The sequence below is a fragment of the Leuciscus leuciscus genome (assembly GCF_965113295.1).
Source record: "Leuciscus leuciscus genome assembly, chromosome: 13".
NCBI lineage: Eukaryota > Metazoa > Chordata > Actinopteri > Cypriniformes > Leuciscidae > Leuciscus > Leuciscus leuciscus.
Window position 1 is genome coordinate 41,675,227 of NC_138737.1, and position 23,740 is coordinate 41,698,966.

The 23,740-nt window shown below is 42.6% G+C and overlaps 2 protein-coding genes across 2 annotated transcripts in view; both read left to right on the forward strand.

Annotated features, from left to right (window-relative positions):
• Window positions 1–17,827, forward strand: LOC309512002 (solute carrier family 35 member E2A). Its single transcript, XM_082187407.1, has 9 exons — window positions 1–218; window positions 1,337–1,677; window positions 4,161–4,296; window positions 5,383–5,510; window positions 10,783–10,903; window positions 12,356–12,409; window positions 12,573–12,645; window positions 13,047–13,192; window positions 15,746–17,827. Exons 2-9 carry the CDS (start codon window positions 1,398–1,400, stop codon window positions 15,981–15,983), a joined length of 1,176 nt encoding a protein of 391 aa, XP_082043533.1. The 5' UTR covers window positions 1–218; window positions 1,337–1,397; the 3' UTR covers window positions 15,984–17,827.
• Window positions 17,828–17,982: 155 nt separating this feature from the next.
• The window catches only part of LOC309512831 (uncharacterized protein), a gene marked incomplete at its 3' end in the record, with an annotated part of 11,410 nt that continues 5,652 nt past the window's right edge, over window positions 17,983–23,740 (forward strand). The window contains exons 1-4 of the mRNA XM_082188556.1: window positions 17,983–18,072; window positions 19,742–19,871; window positions 22,694–22,809; window positions 23,641–23,740. The exon at window positions 23,641–23,740 is cut by the window's right edge and continues 28 nt beyond it. Coding sequence (XP_082044682.1) covers window positions 19,761–19,871; window positions 22,694–22,809; window positions 23,641–23,740 — 327 coding nt within the window. The 5' untranslated portion in view covers window positions 17,983–18,072; window positions 19,742–19,760. The remainder of the gene's footprint in view (window positions 18,073–19,741; window positions 19,872–22,693; window positions 22,810–23,640) is intronic.

Here is a 23,740-nt window from a genome sequence, read left to right on the forward strand (position 1 = left end):
TTTCCTCTTTGTTACACTGCGCAGAGTCACGCAGCTTATGCACAAACATCAGGAAAGAGGATCAGTGCAGTGAAGACGTGTCGATAGATCCCGAATCCCGATCCTCATGATTTCAGTTGAACTTCAGTCACTGCTTCCATGAGAGAATGTGAAAGAGCTCCGAAGATGAAGCGTGTTTCGATGCGGATTAAATGTCTCGGATGAACACATTGGGTAGAGTATCATGTTTCTGTTTAACAGTATCACTTCATCCTGTTTGTTTGTGCAGATATCTTACATGAAGCGGAATGGAGTCTTAATGATCTTTGGTCTTTATTTGTAATGTATTGTTTTGAAGAAATACTAGCATAAACATGTAGGCTTTTAATTCCTTTAAATAATCATAAACCAACTGAAACAAATAGATTAAACAAACATACAAGACATAAGTATATAAACTAGCTCGGAGCACATATAACATTCATAAATACTCTAAAAAGTATTTCAACACTCACTTAAAGACACACGTAAAAAAGTAACTTAGCAAGGTCCTACTATATATTAATTGTCTTTAACTGTACGATTTAAATGAGTCATTTGATACAATGCGGTTATTGTGTGCATACATGTTTTTACATGTTACTTGTTTTTATAAATACCTGATACAAACCGGTCACACATAATTCATGCTATTTGTGTCATTTATTCATTATTAATGTACCACACATGCTTTTGTGTTCACACACACCCATCAGCTTTACATAATATTTGGACTAGATCCATTTAATTATTAAGGTGTGTCATGAATGGGAAGTTTTACGCTGGTCTTTTCTTCTCTATTGTGTCGTATAATCGAGTGAAACGCTTGCCGGACAAGAACAAATGTGGGCGGGGCTTGATTGTGTCCGTGGGGAATTGATTGGATGGTTGTGGTTTGCTATTGGCTGATCTCATGTGAGTGACAGGTTGCTCCGCCCACATCATCAGAGAAGAGATGCTGCAAGAGGAACTTACATTTACATTTATTCATTTAGCTGACGCTTTTATCCAAAGCGACTTACAATTGCTATATATGTCAGAGGTCGCACGCCTCTGGAGCAACTAGGGGTTAAGTGTCTTGCTCAGGGACACATTGGTGTCTCACAGTGGATTCGAACCCGGGTCTCTCACACCAAAGGCATGTGTCTTATCCATTGCGCCACCACCACCCCTTATTCTTATCAACTTATTCTGATTCAATGATGTGTACCAATAAATCATCTATAATAAACACTGTGATATTCCATGAATAAAATTAAGCTGACTTTAGCGATCTATTATATCATGACGTTCTGGAGTTTTGGAGTAGAATCATGAGCTTATTTTCCTGTGTTCGCAGAGTTCATTACTCCTGGAGTTTGCCACCATCTTCCCGCACCATGGCCGGCAGCGAGCGCTCAGGGAAGTCCTCGTTCTGGCCCTCGTTCGGCAGCTTCCGGCCGCGTCAGGAGCGAGTGATGCTGTCCCGCAGCGAGAGCACGCCGGGAGAGCCGGTCCTGAAGATCACCATCACAGAGACCACGGTGATCGAGGACGACGCCGGCGTGTGGAACTCCAGGGCTCTGACGTACCTGGCGCTCTGGTACTTCTTCAGCTTCTGCACGCTCTTCCTCAACAAGTACATACTCTCTCTGCTGGAGGGAGAGCCGAGCATGCTGGGTAGGTTTCCCAGATGTGTCCTTCCCGCGCAATTACGCTCTGATTTAGCCGTCTGTAAACGCTGATTCTCAAACAAAGATAAGCGCAATAAACCTCTTTCTCGGCAAACAAAGCATGTAAGTGAACTTGGCCTCTATTCGGGAGATGGGGGAAGAACACGATCAGATCGAACTTCACCACAAAATTTCAAAAAAGATATTTCCAGGGTTCCCACGTGAAATAAGATTAAAGTCCCCCTTGTAGTCAATCATTTTATCCCTTAAAACTCATCTTTGATCACCAGAATTACATATTTAGACGTTTTTTCCTTGAAAAAAATGTAATGTAACTCGACACCCTCGCCTCATTTAGTATGCGTGGTTCTATGAATATGCAAATTCGCCCCGCCTCCACTCACTCGCTCAGCTCAGAGATCCACTGGTTGACGATCACACGTTGATCTGATTGGTTACAAGGTAGTTTGTGACGTCAGAAACACCAGCGATTTCAAAGCGTGTGTTTGAGACTGTCTTTGGTTCACTGCAGTTTTAAGGAGGAAATATTCAGCAATGGTGTCGACTTATGAACTTACACATGGTTTGTCTTAAAGCATATTAAACACACCACATAGACACATAAACTACATTAAAAGCTGGATTTTCACCACAGCGGGACTTTAAATTTAAATGCCTGTAAAAGTGTATCGGTCAAGAGGTTTGAGTTCATAGTAAAAGGTGGTTTGCACTGTGACATTATTCAAGCACATTTTATCTCCATACTCTCAGGACAGAAAAATCATATCTCTGTATTTCGGCTTAATGGGGATATATGATATATATCTCGGTATTTTCTACTTTTTTCTATTCTGATAAAAAAACATCTTGCCCAATGTGTTCCTACAAACAATGAAGGCTCTGAACACAAATAGAGAGAATGTAACATGTAGGCTGTGCTATATACGTATATTATGGGCAAAAAAGGGTTACAATCGCATTACACTCTAATATTGTAACAACATATATTTGGCATATGGCATATTTAATGTCCAACAACAAATATTTCAAAAATCAAATTTATTATATAAATATTCTAAATCAAAAATTAAATGACTTTAAACCTTTCAAGCACAAGAAGGCTGAACGCTGTCCTCGCACGCATCCAATACGTCGTGCGCTCAGAAAGTCGTCTGATATACTGTATAGTGCGAGATACAGGTTCTCCTCCGCGTGTTTATGACAAAATACCCTCGTAAACGCAGTCGGTTATGTCTTGAGTGAGTGTAAACGGTTGAGAAAGAAAACGCGTGTGTATCAGTATATTGGATCCGTGCAGCTCTTAAAGTGACAGTAGCCTAATATTATATACTATTTACTATATAATACTCCTGTCTCTATAATAACACTAATATTCTCTATAATAACACTAATATTCCTGCTCTATAATGACACTAATATTCTCTATAATAACACTAATATTCTCTATAATAACACTAATATTCCTGCTCTATAATAACACTAATATTCTCTATAATAACACTAATATTCTCTATAATAACACTAATATTCCTGCTCTATAATAACACTAATATTCTCTATAATAATACTAATATTCTCTATAATAACTCTAATATTCTCTATAATAACACTAATATTCCTGTTCTATAATAACACTAATATTCTCTATAATAACACTAATATTCTCTATAATAACACTAATATTCTCTATAATAACACTAATATTCTCTATAATAATACTAATATTCTCTATAATAACACTAATATTCCTGCTCTATAATAACTCTAATATTCTCTATAATAACACTAATATTCTCTATAATAACTCTAATATTCTCTATAATAACACTAATATTCTCTATAATAACACTAATATTCTCTATAATAACACTAATCAAATAACAGAAGACAGAGAAAATTCACTCTTCTTGACTGAATAACTTTTGTAACTATATTTGTAATGTATATGTTATAAACTGCTGTTATTTTACACTTGATAACAGTTTCTGAACCCGAATACCTGACAATCTTAAAACACGGTTTATTTCAGTCATATCTGTGTTCGGTTGTATTTATTTTTGTGATTGCAAATTTTTTATTTGTTCTTTTTTAATTACTGAGTGTTTATTGTCTGTAATAATGCTTGAAGTTTATATCAGTTCGTCTGGTTGTTTTTGGTGTTTTTAAAGCACAAACGCTCCTCGTGTGAGTGTTCTTCAGCCTGTGGAGTTCTGTTCATCATATTCAGATACAATTACATGTTTTGCAGTAAGACCTGCATGTGAACTAGGCTTATGTATTAGGAGTTATTATGAAGCCCTTCATATAAAGCACGTCTCATGTTCTCAAGCTAAAGCTCAGTCTGTGTCCTGATGCGCTCGTAATATCAAACTACTGTATACTGATGTAAACTATATTGCCTTGTTTATATATACCTCACCTCACATTCCTGTGTGCATGAGTGTATGTTTTTGTCTTTGTCTGTTTTAGGTGCCGTCCAGATGCTCTCCACAACTGTGATTGGCTGTGGTAAAATGTTGGTGCCGTGTCCGCTTTACCAGCACAAGTCCCGCGCCGAATACCCCTCCAACTTCATCATGATCATGCTGTTTGTGGGACTCATGAGGTGCGTGTGTGTGCGTGTGTTTACAACACACACAGCTCTGTTAAAGGTGTAGTTCACTTCAGAATTAGTTTACTCTCCTCCACGTCATCCAAGACGTCCATGTCTTTCTTTCTTCAGTGGAAAGGAAATGAAGTTTTTTGAGGAAAACATTCCAGGATGTTTCTCCATATAGTGACTTCAATGGAGTCCAACGGGTCGAAGGTCCAGATGTGAGTTCCAGTGCAGCTTCAAAGACATGATCCAGCCGAGGAATAAGAGTCTTATCTAGACAAACATCTTATAACATAATAAACATTTATATACTTTTGAACCACAAAGGCTGGTCTTGCACTAGCTGTGATGCAACACACATTACGTAATCGGGTTGAAAGGTCACGCGTGATCCGGTTTATAAATGTAGAGTAGGGCAAACAACTTTTCTCCTCCAACTTCAAAATCGTCCGACATCGTTGTTTTACTTTTTATTTATTTATTTTTTGTAAATGAGGTTTGATTTAGTCTTTGCAGGTTCTCTTAGTAAACACTGGGTCTGTTCTTACGCCTACGTCACGCTTGACCTTTCAACCTGATTACGTAATGTGTGTCGCATCACAGCTAGTGCAAGACCAGCATTAGTTGTTCAAAAGTATATAAATGTTTTTGTTATAAATGTGGGCTGGTTTGACTGAAACTCACATCTGGACCTTCAACCTGTTGGACTCCATTGAAGACACTATATGGAGAAACATCCTGGAGTGTTTTCCTCAGAAACCTTCATTTCTTTTCGACTGAAGAAAGAAAGACATGAACATCTTGGATGACGTGGAGGAGAGTAAATGATCAGGAAATGTTCATTCTGAAGTGAACTAATCCTTTAATGGCGGTTAGTGTGGGATGTGAGGATTCTGTGATGTTGCATATGTGCGTATTTAACATGGAAATGTTTGAGTGTAAAGTGCATGAGGGAGAATTTGACAAAAACAGGCATGTAAAGTAGAACAAAAGCCAACTGGGCTTCAGATCGGCTTGATTGATTAAGGAAAAGTAAGTGGTGGGACTTGTTTGACGGGTCTGATGGCTCATCCTCCTCCTCCTGTGTGTTGGCAGGTTCACGACTGTAGTGCTGGGTTTGGTCAGTCTGAAGAACGTGGCCGTGTCGTTCGCGGAGACGGTGAAGAGTTCGGCTCCTATTTTCACCGTCATCATGTCCCGCCTCATTCTGGGAGAATACACAGGTGAACACACACACACACGACGGCATCCACGAGATCCTGCGTATGACTGACCGTGCAAACACACACAACTGTGCTGTAACCCTTCTGAGGAATCGCACTCAGAGTCAGTGGAAGGAAACAGGATTAATCCCACAGACATGCACTGAGGGAGGGACCAGGGGCCCGTTCTTCGTACGTCGCTAACTCAGTTAGCTGGATTTGATTGTTGACGATTTGGCATGATCTTGGATTGTTTGGTTCTTCGACGCTCATCCTGGACTTGCTGTCATAGCAACAGGTCCGTAAGCTTGAACCTGCTCGGGAGCAGGCTTATTTGAAACAGGATTAGACTGCGGCTTCATAAGCGGAGCTGATACGGGAAGTCCAGCGCAGCGCGATAGTGCACTTTCTGAGATTTATATTTTTTCTCGTGACTCGTGAGATTGTCGTTTACATTATTAATTTGTTGGAAACGCACATTTATTTTCGACTTGTCGGAGTCGGGCTTTAACTACAGCACAAACTGTTTGCATTGCCCTAAGATTATTTGCGAGTGGCTCTTTCCTAAACACTATTGGAGATGCGGAGAACTTGATGGAAAGTGCTGTCTGTCGTGTCATTCGGAGTTTACCTGGCGCTTTTAGGTTTAAAAAACAGTTTTAGGTTTTTAAGACCCAATGTTGTAAAGCAGTTTTTTTTTTTTTTGGCTATCATAATTTTTTATGAAGATCATGCAATCATGACCATGCCGATTACAGTATATGTCACTCAGGCTTTGGTACCATAGACTACTATAGTAGGCTACCATAGACTGCCATCAAGGCCTCAATGAAGGGGATTATGTGAACAGAAAGGGGGTTCACAATGTAAATGTGCAGCCCAGTTACTATTGGGATTCTTAATATTCCAGATTAATAATATTATATCAAATAAAAAAAAGGCAGTTGACTAAAATCTTCCATATCACAAATGTGAAAGCAAAATGGCCAGGATCTGTGTATGACTTAAGAATTTTCAGAGATTCACATTTATGCACATTATTTGAAAGTGGTAAGAAAAGTTCCACAATTAAATATCAAGCTCACTGTATTACATACACTTATGCTGATCCTAACAGAACTGCATTTTTTCATAGGTGATTATGACATGTTCCTGCAGACAGGTGTTTTATGACCCCATTCCCTGACCCAAACCAGTTACAATGCAGCTCTAGCCAGGACAAGGGCACACAATGAAATGAACTTTGGCTAACTAAAGGGAAGATTTCAGTGTCTGATAAGTCTGAGGGTTGCACACCTGACAGGGCCTGTGACACTGTTGCATGTGCCATATTACACAACATTGCCCCCCCAAAAAAACACTTTTCATTAAATGTTTAATAAAAGACAAATATGCTTAGTTCCTTGAGTTTTATTTCAATTGTTCTTTGTAAAGAAAAGCCAGTGGTCAAGTGCCTGCAACAAGAGATATTAGACACATGCCTCATGCAAGAAATAAAAAGGAAAAGTTGTCTATCCACTGCCCACCTGTAGGCCTATGTCTACTCTGTCTGTGCAGACTCTTCTGTAGGCCTTTCTGGAGATGTGGAATCCTGACACTTATATTGCAGCCATAAAGCATACAAATATAAATGAAGTAAAGTTATTTATGCACTTGCAGGTAGGCTAGTTCCTCCATATGACAGTTATCTGACAGGGTTTATTCACTGTCCAGTGCAATGGAAACAAATGGACATTACAAAGTCTTATACATTCTTTCCTTTGGAAAGTTAGAAAATGTCCACTTACTGCACATATTTCAGCCACCACTTTCTTGGGAACAGATACAAGTGTTGTTGTATTATGTAAAAGCGCACAAAAGAGAAAAACACAATGTCATTAGAATGAACTACACTCGGGAAAAATGTGATTAATAACTCATGGCAAAATATTTTTACATTAACATAAGTTTATCAGTTTTCACTTTCACATGTCAAAGCAATTCATCATTACTCAAGATTTAACAGTTGAAATGACTATACAGCCTTAATTTAATGCAGCAAAAATTATTTTACAGTGTAGGCTACTAAGATCTTTTTCTTGGTTGCTTTTATAAACAGACAACCATTTATTATTTTTTTTCGTCATCTACTGAATTTTTCGTCAACAATACCAGGGACACCGAAACACCGGGGAACATGAAATTTGGTGGGCATGTAGCCCCACTAGACTTTTACGGAAAAATTTCGTTTGGTCCCCGGGGGCCACTCCCCCACCGCGCTGGGCCCCCCCAAACCCAAAAAATTCAGTTTTTCCTAAATAACTACCTGAACCGTGGCACCGAGGATGAAGACATTTTTATGGTATGTTGGTCTTAAGGGCCCACATCAACCTAGCCCATAATCACTCATTTGTGATTTGCGCCCCTCCCATAAAAAATGAAAATGCAATATTATTCTGCTTTAATCGCCCCTATCTTCAGTTGAGATGTTCAGAACTGCACCATATTTCATGTGTATGATTAACTTGACATCCTCTGGGGGTATCCTCTGCTAAGTTTCGTAGAATTTCATCCATGGGGGGGTATAAAATAAATTCATTTATGTGCACATTTAGTGACTGTACACTCATCGGCCTGTAGATGGTGGTGTTGAGCGAAGGGTTGCTGGTTTAGGATGATACTGTCACACACACACACATGCAGGAATACAAACAAACGCAAGCATGCACACACACTGACATCCACACGCACAGACACACACCCATACACACACATACAAATCCACATGCACAGACACACACACACAAACACACACGCGCACACACATGTACGCACGCATACATACACGCACAGACACACACACACACACAGACACACACATACACAAACACACACACATACACACACACACAGACAGACATGCACATACTACTACTTAAACACGCAATACAGCCTAATTGCTCCACGTCATTTATTTTTGTGGAAAGCCAGTGCAGGCCTGAGCGACGGTCATATTTTGTACCGCCATGCGGTACATCTAGTTTAACAGTGCATTTTATAAAAGAGACTATAATATAACTAAAAATTACCATTATGTAGAATATTTTTGTACTTCACTTTTATTTGTTCCCATGTTCTAGTGTGGTGACTCTGACATTACAATGAACAAAGTAATTATGCAACTATTAAAATACAAAAATATAGGCTAATAAGTGATAAAAACATCTAACATGGCCACTTCTAACGGATTTAAATTGTCTGCTACTTTTTGCCAGCCCTCTCTCCTGGCTTTTGCAGACTTTGAGGTGTTCCCTGGCGTTTTGATTAAACATTAAAATTCCGAATAAACTTCAACTGTTCTTGCTCTGCTGAGGAGAAAAACTGAGCCTGCTCTTTGGCCACGCTGAACAGCCAATAGCAGCGTTGCTGATCAATGTTTCTACTATCGATACATATCCCCTTTTAACCCAGCGCATGAACGCGCAATTATCTCAGATAACTCAATCCAGCGATACTAATCATATCCGGCAAGTGTGTTCGAAGAACCGAGTTAGCCAGATCATGATTAGCACGATGATATCATCTTGGATGTGTCATTTGATCTCGGATGTAATAAGCAACGTACGAAGAACGAGCCCCAGAGTGTGGAAGCTTGTTCTCATTTTAAAAACTTTTTATCTCCCAATTCTTTTTTTTTTTTTTGTGCAAACCTGACTTTTTTTTTTTCTCTCAGAATTGATATTAACTCGCAATTCCAATTTTTTTTCTCGCAATTCAGACTTTTTTTTGCAATCCTGACTTTTTTTTCTCACGGAATTGTGATTTTTTTTTTTTCTCTCTTACAATTCTGTTTATTTTCTCACAATTCTGTTTATTTTCTCACAATTCTGTTTATTTTCTCTAACAAATTTTTTCCTCAATTTTTAGATATAAACTCACAAACTGTGAGCTTTAAAGACTGAATTACGAAATGTAAACTTGCAATTGCAAGAAAAAATGTCAGATTTGTGCGAGTAAAAAAGTCGCAGTTACCTTTTTTCATGTTTATTCAGTGGCAGAAACAAGCGTCCACACTCGGCTCAATCTAGTAGGGATGTCACAATACACTTGAACATGAGGACTCGGTCCTGCCCCATAATGCACAGGGCAATAGAAATATTCATCATTCTGCTGAGCTAAAAATACAGAATTATGTCGACACTAATGCTTACAGTCTGTCCCTGACGTCCGAAAGTGACCCTATAAGTTCGATTAAACATAAAAATATGAGGAATATATATATATATATATATATATATTAAATATGATGAAAGAACAAAATTATAAACTTGGTTATGGTCTTTATCTGACAGAGTTATTTGGCTAAAAAGGCAGACTACAGCTACAGGTTTACCTATGCTAACAAAAACGCATAGAAAAACTAAAAGCTGACAGGAAAAAGCAAACATAATCAGTTATTAATACTTAGTTGGTTCTCTCTTGTTTCTGCATGTCCTCAATTTCTTTGTCTGACAGTCTGGACAAAAATGATGTTTGCACAATTTATCATGTTCCTCAAGTTATAATCACAAATAAAACATTAAACTCCAAGCACAACTTGGTGTCACAATATGACTACAAAATCTGTAACACATTTATAATAATATTTGAGAGATTGTCCTAGGCTGGGCATCACTTTTGGCCACTACTGTACTTGCATTTAAAAAGTTTAAACTATTATATTTTAATAAAATGTGAACATGGATGCTCAAATGTGTGACCCTCTGGGTTTACCATATCTCGGTCAACCTTCATCTTGGTGAACTATAGACAATACATGCATGCAGTTGCATATTGTGATACATTGTGACACTCTTAAAGGTGCAGTCTGTAGGAATGACAGCTAGAGGTGGAAATAGGTACTGCAGTCCAAATTCTAAATATCAGAGATCATGGATTCTCCCGCCCCGCCTCCACAGACTCGACGCTCACACGGGTCGCCAGTTTGAGACACGCAACAGGAACGAGCGCAATGGAAAATGAAAATTGTCAACATGCAGTATCACAGACCAAAGCAATAACACACACTCCAGCCTGGAAACACACATTTCAGTGTAAAATAACTGGCTGTAGAAACTTAGCATATGTTTCCTCAATATATGCAAACAGATTATGGTATTTGTGTGCTTTAGTAGAGTGAAAAAGTTCCATACTGCACCTTTAATATATAAAAAAGCGGAATAACACAGACTTGACTTCTCTTGACTTGAGCCAGTAATCAGTCGTCTGATCAACAGTGTGTGTGTGTGTGTGTGTGTGTGTGTGTGTGTGTCAGGTTTCTGGGTGAACGTGTCCCTGATTCCTGTGATGTTGGGTCTGGCGCTCTGCACTGCCACTGAGATCAGCTTCAACATGCTGGGATTCTCCGCCGCGCTCTCCACCAACATCATGGACTGGTACTACACACACTCACAGCTCACACACACACACACACACACACACACACACACACACACTCACAGCTCACACACACACACACACACACACACACTCACAGCTCACACACACACACACACACACACACACACACACACACTCACTCACTCTTCCTACACTCACACACACACACACACTCACTCTTCCTACACACACACACACACACACACACACACACACACACACACACACACACACACACACTTCCTTCACACACTCACAGCTCACACACTCTTCCTACACACACACACACACACACACACACACACACACACACACACACTCACTCTTCCTTCACACACACACACACACACACACACACACACACACACACACACACACACACACACACACACACACTTCCTTCACACACTCACAGCTCACACACTCTCCTACACACACACACACACACACACACACACTCTTCCTTCACACACACACTCACAGCTCACACACTCTCCTTCACACACACACTCACAGCTCTCACACACACACACACACACACACTCTCACAGCTCACACACACACACACACACACACACACACACACACTCACTCTTCCTACACACACACACACACACACACACACACACACACTCACTCTTCCTACACACACACACACACACACACACACACACTCACTCTTCCTTCACACACACACACACACACACTCACTCTTCCTTCACACACACACACACACACACACACACACACACACACACACACACACACACACACACACACACACACACACACACACACTCTTCCTTCACACACACACACACTCACAGCTCACACACTCTCCTTCACACACACACACACACACACACACACACACACACACACACACACACACACACACACACACACACACACACACACACACACACACACACTCACAGCTCACACACTCTCCTTCACACACACACGCACAGCTCACACACTCTCCTACACACACACACACACACACAGCTCACACACACACACACACACACACACACACACACACACACACACACACACACACACACACACACACACACACACTCACAGCTCACACACACACACACACACTCACAGCTCGCACACTCTCCTTCACACACACACACACACACACACACACTCTCCTTCACACACACACACACACACACACACACACACACACACACACAGAGCTCACACACTCTCCTTCACACACACACACACACACACACACACACACACACACACACACACACACACACTCACAGCTCGCACACTCTCCTTCACACACACACACAGCTCACACACACACACACACACACACACACACACACACACACACACACACACACACACAGAGCTCACACACTCTTCCTTCACACACACACACCACAGTAACCCTCATCTAATGCACACTCTCCCTCTCTCAGCTTACAGAATGTGTTTTCCAAGAAGTTGCTGAGTGGGGACAAGTATAAGTTCAGGTGAGTGTTGCTGATCTGTGTGTGTGTTCAGTGTTGTACAGTAGGGGGCGCTATCACGCCTCTTCTGGAAGAGTAGAGACTCTTAAATCCAAACACAGGTGAAGAAACATGAAGAACCGAGCGATAGAAGCACTGTGATGTGTGTGTGTGTTTGTTTTTCTAGTCCTCCAGAGCTGCAGTTTTACACCAGTGCCGCCGCAATGGTCATGCTCGTTCCTGCCTGGATCTTCCTGATGGTCAGTCCCTGCAAACACACGTCCGAGACCCGCTTTTATTAAACACTGACCGCATCACAAACGTGTTAACACACATCGACCCGACATAAAACAACTATCCCTTTACTCACAGGTAAATGGCAATCTTGTAAAATGTAAAGAAATTACAACAAAAAAAAGTAAATATATAAAATATTTAATTAATTAAATAGACTCAAATAAATTAAGATAAATATATAACATTGTATTTAAATAAAAAAAAAAAAAGTATTTGACTGAAATAAATTAAATAAATACAATTTGATTTAAATGGAAAATACATAACCACATAAAAACATGTATTAATTCTAACATCAATTTTTCACAGTAATACTCTGGACTTTAAGCATGCTGATGTGTGTGTGTGTGTGTGTGTCCCGCAGGATCTGCCGGCGATCGGGAAGAGCGAGCAGAGCTTCAGTCTCTCTCAGGATGTGGTTCTGCTTCTACTGTTCGACGGCGTCCTCTTCCACTTGCAGAGCGTCACGGCCTACGCGCTCATGGGCCGCATCTCACCCGTAACGTTCAGGTGCGCCTCCTTCACACACTCTCACCCGTAACATTCAGGCGCTCCTCCTTCACACGCTCTCACCCGTAACATTCAGGTGCTCCTCCTTCACACGCTCTCACCCGTAACATTCAGGCGCTCCTCCTTCACACGCTCTCACCCGTAACATTCAGGTGCTCCTCCTTCACACGCTCTCACCCGTAACATTCAGGTGCTCCTCCTTCACACGCTCTCACCCGTAACATTCAGGTGCTCCTCCTTCACACGCTCTCGCCTGTAACATTCAGGCGCTCCTCCTTCACACGCTCTCACCCGTAACATTCAGGTGCTCCTCCTTCACACTCTCTCACCCGTAACATTCAGGTGCTCCTCCTTCACACTCTCTCACCCGTAACATTCTGGTGCTCCTCCTTCACACGCTTTCACCCGTAACATTCAGGTGTGCCTCCTTCACACGCTCTCGCCCGTAACATTCAGGTGCGCCTCCTTCACACGCTCTCACCCGTAACATTCAGGTGCTCCTCCTTCACACGCTCTCATCCGTAACATTCAGGTGCTCCTCCTTCACACGCTCTCACCCGTAACATTCAGGTGCTCCTCCTTCACATGCTCTCACCCGTAACATTCAGGTGTGCCTCCTTCACACGCTCTCGCCCGTAACATTCAGGTGCGCCTCCTTCACACGCTCTCACCCGTAACATTCAGGTGCTCCTCCTTCACACGCTCTCATCCGTAACATTCAGGTGCTCCTCCTTCACACGCTCTCACCCGTAACATTCAGGTGCGCCTCCTTCACACGCTCTCACCCGTAACATTCAGGTGCGCCTCCTTCACACGCTCTCACCCGTAACATTCAGGTGCTCCTCCTTCGCACTCTCTCACCCGTAACATTCAGGTGCTCCTCCTTCACACTCTCTCACCCGTAACATTCAGGTGCTCCTCCTTCACATGCTCTCGCCCGTAACATTCAGGTGCTCCTCCTTCCCATGCTCTCGCCCGTAACATTCAGGTGCTCCTCCTTCACACGCTTTCGCCCGTAACATTCAGGTGCTCCTCCTTCACACGCTCTCGCCTGTAACATTCAGGCGCTCCTCCTTCACACTCTCTCACCCGTAACATTCAGGTGCTCCTCCTTCACACGCTCTCACCCGTAACATTCAGGTGCTCCTCCTTCACACGCTCTCATCCGTAACATTCAGGTGCTCCTCCTTCACACGCTCTCATCCGTAACATTCAGGTGCTCCTCCTTCACACGCTCTCGCCCGTAACATTCAGGTGCTCCTCCTTCACACGCTCTCACCCGTAACATTCAGGTGCTCCTCCTTCACACTCTCTCACCCGTAACATTCAGGTGCTCCTCCTTCACACGCTCTCACCCGTAACATTCAGGTAAACCTCCTTCACACGCTCTCATCCGTAACATTCAGGTGCTCCTCCTTCCCATGCTCTCGCCCGTAACATTCAGGTGCTCCTCCTTCACACGCTTTCGCCCGTAACATTCAGGTGCTCCTCCTTCACACGCTCTCGCCTGTAACATTCAGGCGCTCCTCCTTCACACTCTCTCACCCGTAACATTCAGGTGCTCCTCCTTCACACGCTCTCACCCGTAACATTCAGGTGCTCCTCCTTCACACGCTCTCACCCGTAACATTCCGCTCTCATCCGTAACATTCAGGTGCTCCTCCTTCACACGCTCTCGCCCGTAACATTCAGGTGCTCCTCCTTCACACGCTCTCACCCGTAACATTCAGGTGCTCCTCCTTCACACTCTCTCACCCGTAACATTCAGGTGCTCCTCCTTCACACGCTCTCACCCGTAACATTCAGGTAAACCTCCTTCACACGCTCTCATCCGTAACATTCAGGTGCTCCTCCTTCACAAGCTCTCATCAGTAACATTCAGGTGCTCCTCCTTCACACGCTCTCATCCGTAACATTCAGGTGCGCCTCCTTCACACGCTCTCATCCGTAACATTCAGGTGCTCCTCCTTCACACTCTCTCACCCGTAACATTCAGGTGCTCCTCCTTCACACGCTCTCACCCGTAACATTCAGGTGCTCCTCCTTCACACGCTCTCATCCGTAACATTCAGGTGCTCCTCCTTCACACGCTCTCGCCCGTAACATTCAGGTGCTCCTCCTTCACACTCTCTCACCCATAACATTCAGGTGCGCCTCCTTCACACGCTCTCATCCGTAACATTCAGGTGCTCCTCCTTCCCACTCTCTCGCCCGTAACATTCAGGTGCTCCTCCTTCACACGCTCTCACCCGTAACATTCAGGTGTGCCTCCTTCACATTTATCTGAAATAGAAAGCTTTTGTAACACTAAACACTACCATTCAAAAGTTTGGGGTCAGTACAAATTTTTATTTTAAGATTTGGGGGGAAATAAATAAAATAAATCAATACTGTTATTCATCAAGGATTAATTAAATTGATCGAAAGTGACAGTAAAGACATTTATAAAGTTACAAAAGATTCTATTTGGAAGGAGGATGTGATGTGAACTGATGAGATGTGTGCGCGCGTGTGTGTGTGTGTGTGTGTGTGTGTGTGTGTGTGTGTGTGTAGTGTGGCGAGCACCGTGAAGCACGCGCTGTCGATCTGGCTGAGCATCATCGTGTTCAATAACTCCATTACTGTGGTGTCTGCGGGCGGGACGGTGCTGGTGTTCGTGGGAGTCCTGCTGTATAACAAGGCCAAGCAGATGCAGAGGGACACGCTCGTCCAGCACGCTCTCAGCCAATCAGCGGAGGCCGAGCACAAGCACTTGACTCACGGCGGCGACGACGTCACGTCTGCCAAATGAACCTCGGTTCTTTTAAAGGGATAGTTCACCCAAAAATGATTTACTCTTCCTCAAGTCATCCTAGGTGTATATGACATTCTTCTTTCAGACGAATACAATCAGAGTTATTTAAAATAATATCCTGGCTCTTCCAAGCTTTATAATGGAAGTGGATTACCGTTTCTGTTTTGAAGTCCATAAAAGTGCATCTATCCATGATAAAAGTGCATCTAAAAGTCCTCCACAGGACTCCGGGGAGTTGATAAAGGCCACATCATGGATGCGCTTTGATGGACTTCAAAACAGAAACAGCCATTCACTGCCATTATAAAGCTTGGAAGAGCCAAGATATTTTTTTATATAACTCTGATTGTGTTCATCTGAAAGAAGAGTGTCATATACACCTAGGATGACTTCAGGGTGAGTAAATCATGGGCTAATTTTCATTGTTGGGTGAACTATCCCTTTAAACTCAACGAAAGCTGGCTGTGGGTCCAAAACGCAGGAATCAATCATCAAAGCTTCAGGTTTCACAGGGATCATGCCTCACTGTATATAACTGTGGTTTGCGGACCCAATAATTCTGCTTTTGGATGGTTTATTGACAACCAAAAGAGACTTAAAGAAACGTTGCAATATTGTATGGTGTTTCTACATGTGAGTGAGTGACTCTCACCAGCAAACATCCAGCTCGTGTTCTGCATTAAGACGATAAAGCCTGTTTTTAAGGCCACTTTATTTTAATCCCACTGGTTCATTCTCAAGAAAATAATGTCAAAAATCTCTCAAATTAGGCTTTGCGCAAAAAAACACATTTTGATTTAAGGTGAAATATGACGGACGTTTCTCCAAGAGTATTTCTTATAAGGTTAATTTACTGGTCTCTCATTCCACAAAAGACAAGCAGGTTTTGTATATATTAAACGCAGTGATTGTAGCGAGCCACAATCTTCGTCCAGCTCGTGTTTGATCTTGTTTAATCACCTGTTTTTTTTACAGGAAACTGACAGAATTGTTTTCCTTCTCGTCTCTTATTTTGTCTCTGGCCCGTCAGAGATTTACTTGTTTGAGCAGTTTTAAGATTGTGTCCAGAATATCAAATGACTTGAAGTTTCCCTGTGTTTGTCTGCCTTATGGATGAGAGGATTTATTCCACGTGTTCTCTTTGTTTTATCTCTGTGAAGCAGAAGATTTGTCAAATACTTGATGAAATGGCAAGGTTATGTATGTCTAAACTGTGGTGACTTGATATGAAATGATGTACTGTACGTTTTGATAATGTACAATAACCACTAATGGGAATTGTCTGTATAATTTGGTCTTTATTTGTGCATTGATAACATTTGGATTCAAATGAATTTTGCATTTCTTTATTAAATGTATACAGTGCAAGATTTGTGCATTTTTGCAGCTAAAAGACCAACTAAAACTAGCTAAACACCAGCTAAGTTTTAGCGTTTAAGTTCTGTACTCGGGTTTATTGCACACAAGGCCTTACTTATTATGCTATGTTTGCCTATTTTAACTGTAGGCCAATAACATTTTGATCGACTACATCTTGTGATGATCATACATTATGTAGTATTATTTTACATAATTTGAGAAACAAGTACAAACGAGTTACTAAAGTAATAAACGTTAAGAAAAATTATAATAAAGATCAACATATGTCTGAGGCGCGAACTGCGTAGTCACGTGGTACATGACGTTTCTCAGCGCTGGTGATTACGGTGGAATGTGAAATATTCAAAATAAAATGTAAATGATTAGATTTGATTACACGAGTTAAAAAAAATCTGTTTTAATGACATGTACATTTTGTATTAAGAACAACAAAAAACAATAAAATCATTAAATAAATTAAATCGTGTTTAAGCTTATGTGTTTTTATTGCATTCGTTTTTCCATCAATACAACAAATCGTCAATGTCAAGGAGAATTATATTATTATTTTTACATATTATTGTGTGCAATCCACTAAAGCGCCGGCAGGTGGCAGTGTGACGTCATCGCGATCTGCGCATCACATCGACCTGGAAGTAATTGGCCGGAAGCAGGAGGAAGTGAATTGTTTTTCCGGTGTTGTGAAAACGCGCCGAATAAATCACAGGTGAGTAAATAAATATTGAAAATCTTCTACATTGTTAATATTAGTTAATAAGCGCGCTACCGTTTAAAGTATAAGTGCGCGTGCTGTTTCTTTTGTTGTGATAGTGAGTGCACGAGAGCTCTCGGACGCGTGCGTGAAGTTCATGGGAATCTGACGCTCGTGATCTGCTTAAACACTCACATAATTTTGTATTCCGTGATTTGTATTAATTCTGCGGGAACATCCTTTCACAAACAGTGCGGTGGCGAATCACCGAATCATTACAATATTCCTATTGTGTTTATTACCACGTGGTACGTTTCCAAAACGTAGTTTTACAAATTCGGGTCTTCTTCTTAACATGAACATCCTCCCAGAACTGATTCTGATCCTCAATGACAGAAAATAAAGCGAAATAATAAGACAACAATGAATGAGTGAGGGAGTTCAGAGTGAGCTCATGTGACGCGGTTTAGCCATTTATAAGATTGTGGTATCAACTTTATCAAGCTTTACTGAATGTGTGTGTGTGTGTGTGTGAGAGAGAGAGAGAGAGAGAGAGAGAGTGTTTGTTTGTGTGTTTGTAAGAGTGTTTGAATGTATGTGAGAGAGAGTGATTGTGTGTGTGAGAGAGTGTTTGTTTGTGTGTGTGTGTGTGAGAGAGAGAGTTATTGTGTGTGTGTGTGTGTGTGTGTGTGTGTGTTTGTAAGAGTGTTTGAATGTGTGTGAGAGAGAGTGATTGTGTGTGTGTGCGAGTGAGTGAGAGAGAGAGTGTTTGTGTGTGTTTGTAAGAGTGTTTGAATGAGTGTGTGAGAGAGTGTTTGTGCGAGTGAGTTAGTGAGTGTGAGAGAGATTGAGTGTGTGTGCGAGTGAGGGAGAGAGAGAGTGTTTGTGTGTGTTTGTAAGAGTGTTTGAATGAGTGTGTGAGAGAGTGTTTGTGTGTGTGCGAGTGAGTGAGAGAGAGAGTGTTTGAATGAGTGTGTGAGAGAGAGTGTTTGTGTGTGTGTGCGAGTGAGTTAGTGAGTGTGAGAGAGAGTGATTGTGTGTGTGTGCGAGTGAGAGAGAGAGAGAGAGTGTTTGTTTGTGTGAGAGAGAGTGATTGTGTGTGTGTGTGTTTGTAAGTGTTTGAATGTGTGTGAGAGAGTGATTGTGTGTGTGCGAGAGAGAGAGTGATTGTGTGTGTGTGAGAGAGAGAGTGATTGTGTGTGTATTGTGAGTGTGTGTGTGTGAGAGAGTGTTTGTATGTGTGTGTGTTTGTAAGAGTGTTTGAATGTGTGTGCGAGTGTATGAGAGAGAGAGTGTTTGTGTGTGTGTGTACGCACCTGTGGATCAAGCTTCTCCTCTGTTGTTTCAGTGGAGGTGATTTGGAGCTGATGGGGTGTGTGTGTGTGTGAGCGAGCGAGTGTTTGTGTGTGTGTGTGTACGCACCTGTGGATCAAGTTTCTCCTCTGTTGTTTCAGTGGAGGTGATTTGGAGCTGATGGGGTGTGTGTGTGTGTGAGCGAGCGAGTGTTTGTGTGTGTGTGTGTACGCACCTGTGGATCAAGCTTCTCCTCTGTTGTTTCAGTGGAGGTGATTTGGAGCTGATGGGGTGTGTGTGTGTGTGTGTGAGCGAGCGAGTGTTTGTGTGTGTGTGTGTGTGTGTGTGTGTGTACGCACCTGTGGATCAAGCTTCTCCTCTGTTGTTTCAGTGGAGGTGATTTGGAGCTGATGGGGGACGAAAAGGAAACCTGGAAAGTTAAAACGTTAGACGAGATCCTCCAAGAGAAGAAGCGCAGACGAGAGCTGGAAGAGAAGAGCGACCCTAAACGAGTAAAGAACGTAAGAGAGTCAGTTCATCATCATACGCTTCAATCAAACTCATGAATGCTGAATCATAATCCTGGGGTTTTCAGACCGATCAGGGGAGAAGAGTAGAGAAGGGGTCGGGGGTCAGAGGTCAGGGGAGAAGAGTAGAGAAGGGGTCAGAGGTCAGGGGAGAAGAGTAGAGAAGGGGTCGGAGGTCAGGGGAGAAGAGTAGAGAAGGGGTCGGGGGTCAGAGGTCAGGGGAGAAGAGTAGAGAAGGGGTCGGGGGTCAGGGGAGAAGAGTAGAGAAGGGGTCGGGGGTCAGGGGAGAAGGGGTCGGGGGTCAGAGGTCAGGGGAGAAGAGTAGAGAAGGGGTCGGGGGTCAGGGGAGAAGAGTAGAGAAGGGGTCAGGGGAGAAGAGTAGAGAAGGGGTCGGGGGTCAGGGGAGAAGGGGTCGGGGGTCAGAGGTCAGGGGAGAAGGGTAGAGAAGGGGTCGGGGGTCAGGGGAGAAGAGTAGAGAAGGGGTCGGGGAGAAGGGGTCGGAGGTCAGGGGAGAAGAGTAGAGAAGGGGTCGGGGGTCAGGGGAGAAGAGTAGAGAAGGGGTCGGGGGTCAGGGGAGAAGGGGTCGGGGGTCAGAGGTCAGGGGAGAAGAGTAGAGAAGGGGTCGGGGGTCAGGGGAGAAGAGTAGAGAAGGGGTCAGGGGAGAAGAGTAGAGAAGGGGTCGGGGGTCAGGGGAGAAGGGGTCGGGGGTCAGAGGTCAGGGGAGAAGAGTAGAGAAGGGGTCGGGGGTCAGGGGAGAAGAGTAGAGAAGGGGTCAGGGGAGAAGAGTAGAGAAGGGGTCAGGGGAGAAGGGGTCGGGGGTCAGGGGAGAAGGGGTCAGGGGAGAAGGGGTCGGGGGTCAGGGGAGAAGGGGTCGGGGGTCAGGGGAGAAGAGTAAAGAAGGGGTCAGGGGAGAAGAGTAGAGAAGAGGTCAGGGGAGAAGAGTAGAGAAGGGGTCAGGGGAGAAGAGTAGAGAAGGGGTCAGAGGTCAGGGGAGAAGAGTAGAGAAGGGGTCAGAGGTCAGGGGAGAAGAGTAGAGAAGGGGTCAGAGGTCGGGGGAGAAGAGTAGAGAAGGGGTCAGAGGTCGGGGGAGAAGAGTAGAGAAGGGGTCGGGGGTCAGAGGTCAGGGGAGAAGAGTAGAGAAGGGGTCAGAGGTCAGGGGAGAAGAGTAGAGAAGGGGTCAGAGGTCGGGGGAGAACAGTAGAGAAGGGGTCAGAGGTCGGGGGAGAAGAGTAGAGAAGGGGTCAGAGGTCGGGGGAGAAGAGTAGAGAAGGGGTCAGAGGTCAGGGGAGAAGAGTAGAGAAGGGGTCAGGGGAGAAGAGTAGAGAAGGGGTCAGAGGTCAGGGGAGAAGAGTAGAGAAGGGGTCAGGGGAGAAGAGTAGAGAAGGGGTCAGAGGTCAGGGGAGAAGAGTAGAGAAGGGGTCGGGGGAGAAGAGTAGAGAAGGGGTCAGGGGAGAAGAGTAGGTCAGAGGTCAGGGGAGAAGAGTAGAGAAGGGGTCAGGGGTCACATGAGGATGAGCATATCTGGGGGACTAAAGGTTTGAAAACCCCTGCTATAATTCATATGCAAGTAGCATGATGTGATTTAATCAGGGCTCCACACTAACCCTTCTCATGAGCTTGTCCTTCACACGAGTAAATCTGTCACTCGCTTGTCTGAGAGAAGAAGTTGCTTGTCCTAAAAACAAATTGTGTTGTAAATATAATTTATTCTGAAGTAATATTCTCATCAGTGTTCAATCAGCTTTGATATATTTAAATCTGCATATTGTAATATCTGCACCTTTAAAGGGCACCCCCCCCCCCAAAAAAAATCTTATTAAATATTATGCCTCATCGTTCATTTTCAATTTCTACATTTGATCAATAAATTCCATTAAGACACTATAGGGCTGTTACCCTAAGAAGGGCTGATCAAATTAATTCATTTACACTGAAAAATGACAACTGCATTAAATGATATTATGAGATTGTTTAAAATATTTTTAGAATATACAAATAAGAAACGTTGAAAAGAACGATACTTTAAAACATGAAACTAAACCTCCAGTAGGTGGCGGCAGGGGACCGTCTTAATGAGCGAGTCAGTGAGTCATTCATTCAAACGATTCGCTCAAACATCTGATTCGTTTATGAATGAGACAGCGGTTTATGAATGAGTCATTGAATCTTTGACTCAACTGATTCGTTCAAAACGCTGAATCATTCAGTAATGAAAACACAGTTAAGTGTTCCTGTGAGATGTGTGACGGATCTTTGTTTGGAACTATTTTCGCTGCTGAAACAGAACAAAAACAGTCAATATTGCGTCTAAAATGTAAGTGACTTCATTTAAACTGTTTATTGAACTGTAATAGGAAATCAGTGTCGCATTTTCAGTCGTGATGGTGTTCAGGAAAACAGCTCGTCGTGTGAGATCGCTAAACTGTGTCATGTGTTAAAAATATAAAATTCCACATTTTGAGAGTCTGAACAGCACAACCTTGTTACCGTTAGTAACACATTTATTATCCACTATCGATCGCGACTCACAATACATGTAATAACATCAGAATCATTCTCTCGTTTTAGTGATTCCATGATTATTTTCTGTTATTGACGTGTTAATCCGGCTAGTTGTCCGGTCGAGAAGTAAAACTCTCTTTTACTCGCTCCTTCAGAAACTCTACTGGTCCCGGACGAGCGTTAAAGTCGAGCCCTGCTTTAATCATCAGGCAATATGAATTGACTGATTATGAGAATGCAAGTTTATTGTAAAATATTTAGTGTCTCTGTACATTTGCTGCCATTTCCAGTCGGATGTGTTTTTTGTCTGACAGACGGATGATCGGGAATCCAAACGGGACACTCCGGAGGAAGGAGAGCTACGAGACCACAAGATGGAAATAACAATAAGGAACTCACCCTACATGCGGGAAGACTCGACTGAAGACAGGTCTCTCCTTCACCCTCTGCCTTCCCTCGGGCGTTTTCACACGAAGCTCATTATTAAAGTGTTCATCAGAGGGTCCAAGACTCTAGGACTTTTGTCACACTTGAACCACGAATACACACACACACACACATTGTATTGATTCGAGGAGATTTGTGGTTGAAATTTAAAAAAGTAACAAATCCTTCCCTGACGGGTCAATTTGACCCCCTTAGGAATGAATGGAATGTGAGGAATGCTTCAGTTCACATAGAAAAACCTAAAAATGCTCAGAAATTCTGACTAAAAATGTTAAAACTTTACCAAAAAATGATTGTATAATGTCCTACATGTGTATCTGAACGCATACTGAAGAGAAACTGGCTTTAGGACCCAGAGGAACAGCTCATTTACTCCATATAGAGCTATAAGGACATCTAGAGTCATGAAATATCATCTTATATTATTATGTTTCCACAAGAGGTCCGCAAAGACACTCAATGTAAGATATTTACAGCTGAATTAAAAGGGTTATGTATGAAAATGTGAGTTATTTTGAATTTAAATTGAAAGAATGTGAGGAATGTGCTTAAATTACTATTTATTAATTATTTATTTATCAAATCTAGTAATTTAAAGGTTAATAAAATAAAAAATGCCCCCCAAAAATAGAAAAAATATTATTTTTTAAGTATAATTGTAGGCCTTCGGGTCATTTTGACCCGCGAGGGAAAGATGTGTTACAAAGTGCGAGGGAAGGGTGAAGTAAAAGAGGTTTATGGGGATATTAATAACGTAAACTCGTGTTGTGTGTGGTGTGTGTGTGAGACACTGATGCTGTGTGTGTTTCTGCAGAGGAGAGGAGGACGAGTCTCTGGCCATCAAACCCCCACAGCAGATTGCGAGGAAAGACAAGTCCTACCACAGAAAAGAGGAGAAGAGGAAGGACAAGAGG